This window comes from Buceros rhinoceros, unplaced genomic scaffold, assembly GCF_000710305.1.
Source record: "Buceros rhinoceros silvestris isolate BGI_N320 unplaced genomic scaffold, ASM71030v1 scaffold12273, whole genome shotgun sequence".
Lineage (NCBI taxonomy): Eukaryota > Metazoa > Chordata > Aves > Bucerotiformes > Bucerotidae > Buceros > Buceros rhinoceros.
The window spans coordinates 52884-59157 of NW_010405426.1; the positions used below are offsets into that span (position 1 = coordinate 52884).

General features: G+C 45.1%; 1 protein-coding gene across 1 annotated transcript in view; it reads left to right on the forward strand.

The window, feature by feature from the left end:
* Window positions 1-6174, forward strand: part of NLK (nemo-like kinase) — a 57711-nt gene extending 51537 nt beyond the window's left edge. The window contains exons 9-12 of the mRNA XM_010133724.1: window positions 1754-1840; window positions 3439-3637; window positions 5314-5407; window positions 5910-6174. Of these exons, the coding sequence (XP_010132026.1) occupies window positions 1754-1840; window positions 3439-3637; window positions 5314-5407; window positions 5910-5964 (435 nt within the window). The 3' untranslated portion in view covers window positions 5965-6174. The remainder of the gene's footprint in view (window positions 1-1753; window positions 1841-3438; window positions 3638-5313; window positions 5408-5909) is intronic.
* Window positions 6175-6274: the final 100 nt, after the last annotated feature.

Genomic DNA, 6274 nt, shown 5'->3' on the forward strand with positions numbered 1-6274 from the left:
TTGGATTTTTCTTGGGAAAAAGCCAAAGGCGGGGGGGGGAGTGGCTGTATATGTAGGCGATGGCTTATTGCCTTTGGGGGGGAAAAAAAAACGCGAAAAATTCTAGGAGTATTGGACTTGGCAGAAACACACCCTGTAGTAGGAGTTTTCTTTGCAGCAGTGCCTGGCCTAACATCTATGGGTTCTTTGCTTTGCTTGGGGGTTTTGATTTCTTTTTTCAGTAGGTTTGTGGTTTTTTTCTTCCTTCTAAGTGTGAAAATTGAGCCTGCCTTTCCCCATCTTACTTTTACTTTAGAGCAGTAACTATTCGTGTGAAGTAACGCCGCCTTTACCTAACTGTAGTGCACTCTACTGCCATCCTTTAAGCCACACTGGAATAGGAATAATGTCAGTTAAGCAGGAAAACAGTTTACTTAATTTTAGAAACTGACGTTAAAAAATATCTTTGGAGCTCATTCCAGAGAGTCCAGGATATGGCTGGTGTTTAGAAATGAATGGAATATAGCATTGACAGCACTGTGTGTTAATTTTATTCATTTGGGGCAGCTTCAGGGGGTCCTTCCTGCCTGCTAGGGCTGCGGGGACAGGGTTGTCTTCTCGTTTCCTTCCTTAGTGTTAACACTTAATTCCAGAGCCAAAGGAGACCTTCAGGCTAGAGAGCACATGCAGTTAAAAATTGTCAAATGGCAACTTTATACTCTGAGTAAAACCTCGTTGGAGCGTTTTGTGCCTGTGGAGCGGGCAGGGCCCGTGGGCACTGCAGACCTGGGCAGCACTGTCCCTGCCCAGCAGCCGAACGGTCCCAGTACCGCTGGGGATGGTCCAGCTCGGCGGCTGTGGGGAGGTTGTGTGCTCCTGTTCCCGGAAGGGGCTGGATGTCCCCAATCTTTAAAATCAACCTTTACCAGGGTATTTGTACCACCAGGATTTTTCACTCTCGGCTAAAACTGGAAGCTCTGGGGCTGGGCAGGCTGGAGTGGTTGGGGGTGGGGGCAGAACCAGGAAATGTGGGAGGAAAGTGCTCTGCAGAGCTGGTTTCTGGGGGCTAACCTCTGGGGCTGGGCAGGCTGGAGTGGTTGTGAGTGGGGGCAGAACCAGGAAATGTGGGAGGAAAGTGCTCTGCAGAGCTGGTTTCTGGGGGCTAACCAGAGCAAGGATCGTGCTGCCGCCACCAACTTCTGGGCTGTTGCAGCTTTTCCTAACCCTGTGTTCGATGCCCCAAGTACTGCGCTGTAAAACAAGGGGAGTTCACCGAAGCCCCTTCCCCCTCCGCAGACCGTGGGGCCCAGCCTGTTTATCGCTCTGTAAAACGCCATATGCCTGAAGGTCATTTTAGTTGTACTGTCGGTTAGATATGGATCGCCTGGGTAAGGAAAAGCAAAATAATCCATAATTTGGCAGTGAGTGAGATCAGAAAAATGGAATACTGGAAGTGATGCGGTAGAGCAAACCCCTGAGCAGCTACAGCTTAAAGCCATGTCTATATAGAAAAACAAATGAATAAAATACAGGTTTGTCCAGGGATTACATCCAAACTAAGGGAAAAAACAATCAATTAGATCTCCATTACAGTTGCTGAGTTTTGTAATGGTGATTATTGTCTCGTTGGAAAGCCTTAGGCAGTGCCTGTCCTTTCTAATGAGAAGTTCGCCCTTGGTAACTGTAAAATCCCGCGTGCTCTAACAGTGTTTTCTTGCTGATGGATCTGACAGGACAAGTGTGTGTACTCCTCTTTCTCCTGTTTCCCCTACAGCCATCCCTCCCTGTCCTATATACACTTTCCAGTCAAGCTACACACGAAGCAGTTCATCTCCTTTGCAGGATGTTGGTCTTTGATCCAGTGAGTATGATTTAAAATTACTTCTCATCCTTTTTGTTTTAACAGGGTTTGTTGTCTGCTACTTAAATGAAGATTTTAATCAAGCACTGCTGTAACGATTTCCTTCTACACCGCAGTTCAGTACTTTGGGCCTGTAAAAGACGTGAAAGTATCGTCTTATAATTGGTCAATTAATCTCCCCCTGGAATGGGAGTTTAGCATTTAAAATCTAGTGGTCTTTTGAAGAAAGCTACGGCGGAGTGAGAAAGCTGAGGGTGTTGATGAATCACACCATCTTTTCCGAGCTAGGTGTAGGTAGCAGAACATCAGATACTTTGAGGCAGTTCTAATTAGAGACGTGTGGGTGTTCATGGTCTTGCAACACACAAAAAATTCCTTCTGCATTCACACGGTCACAGAACAGGATCTTTTCTTCCACTGAGCATCTGTTTTTTCTAATAAAAACGTGCTGCTGTGGCTTTCATCTCTTGGGCTTACTGTGCAAAATTGTCCCTAGAAAATCTGATAGCTGGATCGATGATCTTAATTATTTCATTCTTGCAGAAACCCCCCAGCATTTCAAACGAGAAACAGAGTGACTGAACTGCAAAGCAGGAAGCTTGTAACTGAAAAAGTATTTGGAAGGCAGAACCATTGGATTTTATTTTTCTAAACCTTAGATTGCTCTACTGAACAGAAACATAAAAAGTTAAATCATCATCACTTCCATGTAAACAAACTTAATTTTTTTCCTTTCCAACTCCCTCAACGCTTGGAATACCGTTACTCCCAAATCACATTTAAATAAATGTCGGTTTGGTTTCTTAAAGAATCAGGACGATCCTTTAGAACTGATCATTTTAATTTCACCTGAAATACATCCTGAGAATTGGGACACTTGGGGGTTATTTCAGGCTTTGCCATTACTTTTGCTCTGTCACTTTGAGCACTTTGAGAGGACACCTGGAGACCGAGAGCTTGTCTGGGGTTGTGCACGAGAAGAGTCTGAGTACTGTGGAAGCAGACTTTGTCTTTTATTCCACTGCTCTGACCCCGCTCCCCGCACTTCCTTCACCATTTGTTTTCTGACACTTGGTGCGTGAAGCATGGCTCGAAACTCCAGATGCCGTATCCTGGATTACTCTGTTACCAGTGATGCTTCAGTTGGTGTTTTACTTTAAATATGCACTGAAGGACACATTAAAACGTTTTGCGGAGTATGGACCTACAAAGTGCCGTGTTCGCTAACATAAAATTCTTTGGGCTTATTTTGATTTGTTGTAGCAGTCATAATGTTAAGGTTATCTGGAGAAAGTAATTATTGAAAAATATATTCCTAAAAATCACACTAGCAGCATTTTCTGTCGTTAGCTGTAGTACGGAAAGGTCAAAGTCGGCTTAGCAGCGCTGCTGGTTTTTAAGGAAAACCTTCCCCCTACTGGCCGCGTTTGCGGGGCTGAACTGCCATCTGACGTGAACTAATCCTTCAATGCGATCAGGGGGTTAGAAAACAATTCGGAATTAATTGATGAGTAAGTGTTCTCTAGGCTGTTTCAGTACCTCTGAAAATATTCTTACTAATTTTTAACATTTTCTTTTCTTTAAATGCGATGTGTCAGTCCAAAAGGATTTCTGCGAAGGATGCCTTAGCGCACCCGTATCTCGATGAAGGGCGGTTGCGATACCACACTTGTATGTGTAAATGTTGTTTTTCCACATCTACTGGAAGAGTTTATACGAGTGACTTTGAACCCATCACTAATCCCAAATTTGATGACACTTTTGAAAAGAACCTCAGTTCTGTTCGGCAGGTTAAAGGTGAGTATAGTTAACTTCTGCATCTGCCTTTATCCTCCTGCTCCATCCTTTGGCAGTCCGTAGGCAGGGTGTGCCGTCTGGCTGCACCCGCTAACCCAGGTGTGTTCCTCTTTTCCGTAGTAGATCCGGGAAATAACTTACTTTCATTGACAGAACAGAATTGCTTGTGAATGTTCTGTCACAGTCCATCACCCCGTGGGTTAGCTGGCATGCGGAAGTCCACTGGTTTCAAACCTTAACGGCATTCTTCTCTGACGTCCATGTTCCCCACACCACCCCTCCTTTTGTGGAAGGATTGCGTGGAGGGGAAAGGGAAAGCACTGTTGTGGCCTGTGCGGGGTGCGAGGTGTTACCGCGACAGCAGCAAGGTCAGAGTCGAGGATCTGATGCTGAGCAGTCTCCTGGTTCTCTTGCTTTGTTTCCTCTCCCCCCTCACAGCCTGCTCACGCTGCAGGGTCCATGTGGGTGCCTGGGCAGCAGCTGCTGTCGTCGGCTCTGCTGCTGGTGCCGCGCTGGTTCTGGCGGCAGCGCAGGGTCGTGTTCTGGGTCGTGACATGCAGTTATGAGGCAAATCAATCCCGGTGCCTGGGAGAGGAGACTCCTGCTGCAGATGGTTACTGAATGCCAGCAGTTGCTTTGTGGCACTAGAGGTGTGAAGCCTGATTCCATCGTAGCAAACATAAAGCAGACTGATTCTTTTGGAATGGGCCCAGTGAGGAGAACGCTGCTCTGGGCAGAGAATGCAGTGCAGCGGGAGAAACAGGAGTAGGGCTTAGGTCCTGGCTGGTGGCGGCTCCAGTAACTCCAGAGGTGGAGAGAGACAAGTGTGTTCCCTCAGCGGTTTCTAACAGACAATTCCGTCATTTGGGACAAAACCACTCCATGGGGTTGCCATGAAAAACTGACTTATTTCAGATACACCCTGAACTTGTAATTCTGAAGTTCACATTTATTCCTGCAAGTTCACGTAACATTTTCTTTTCATCCTGTTCCTCTTTCCATTTCCCTCCTCTCTTTGGCCGTCTCTTTCCAGAGCTGTGCACGGATGTGCCTTCTCTGAAAGCCGCTGTTCTCAGCGCTGCCTTTAAACTCTGCTGACAGCGCTGCAGATTCCAGCACGGGGAGCTTGCTCCGGCAGCCGGTGCTGCTGCTGCCGCCAGAGGGGCAGCCCGCCGCCAGACCTGCCAGGCTCTGGTTTTCAGGGTGGGGGGGTGTGTGTTGAGAAGATGTTTTGTCTGGCAGCTGGGCATAGAGATCCTCTTTCCTTGTGAAAATTTACTTTTCTGTTTAAATCATCCTAAGTGGCAGTTTTGTGCTTGGGGGCAGTAACCGAACCCACGAATCAAGCTGGACGGAGCAACAGCTCGAACTGTGTTCTTGGCATTTGCAAATCGAGTTCTAGTTGTTTTTTCCTAAAATTGGGCTTTAATCTATAACTGGGTACCATCAGTTCGGTGCTATAGTGACCGGGGTTTTATCTGGTACACGTTTACTTCAGTGCGAGAGTTCTGTGTGGATTTGTGCTGTGAGATGTGGCATCAGGCGAGACAGTTCTTTTATCCGCGTGAACATGTACTTTGGGTAAAGAAGCTGCATTTTATTCCAGTCTGCATCACGTTGTACTGGAGCCAAAGGTGTTAATGCTGTGGCGGTTTTTATTTGTCTCCCATGTACAGAAATAATTCACCAGTTCATTTTGGAACAGCAGAAAGGAAACAGAGTGCCTCTCTGCATCAACCCTCAGTCTGCTGCTTTTAAGAGCTTTATTAGGTAACTGTATGTAATCACATCTGATATTAATTCACATTTATTAGTCGTACAGAATTCACACATCGAAAATGATTTATGTTTTAAGTTTGTGAGAGTAGGGAAGGGCCACAAATAACTTCTGAAAAAACCCCGAAATCTTGTATGGTTACATTTAAAAAATATTTTTACGACTTCCTCTAGAACTTAAGTAAAATGTGCAGAAGTTTCAACTAATGTTTTTGCATTGAAATACAGAAGTCAGACTAAAAATTAAATTGAAGGGTTGACAAATTGTATTTTGATTGTAGAAACATTAAAAGGAATGACTGATAGGTGCCAAATGGGGAAGAAAATAAGTAGATAAAGTGTAGCAAACTACGTGCTGCCGGTGGTGTCGGGCTGGTTTGGTTCCTGGTGGGTTTTTTGTTTTCCTGGAAATGTTTGCTTACTGGTCGAGCATTAACTTTGTGGTCCATGAGCTATTGCAAATGAACACTGATTTTCTGTGTCGCCTGCATTGTAGTTCCACGGTCGCTCAACCCTCTGAGATGCCGCCATCTCCGCTGGTTTGGGAGTGAAGTGGAAGATAATGTACTACTGAAGATGTAGCTTTCCACTGGAGTCTGGGATTTGCAATTCTGGAGGTTATTCATGCTTGTACTGTAATTTTACTAATGAAGTTTTAAATTAACAACCACTACTTGTACAATATGAATAATATTTAGAAATGTACTAGACTTTTAATCTTGTAAAGTGGTTGTGCTTTTAGAAGAAAATATTTTACCCAGAGTTGCACGTGTTTTATGAATTCTAGTGCAGCTGTGATGGCTCAGCTCAGAACAAACAGAATTGAACCTTTTCTTTCTCTAGTTGTCACTTTTGATCTTC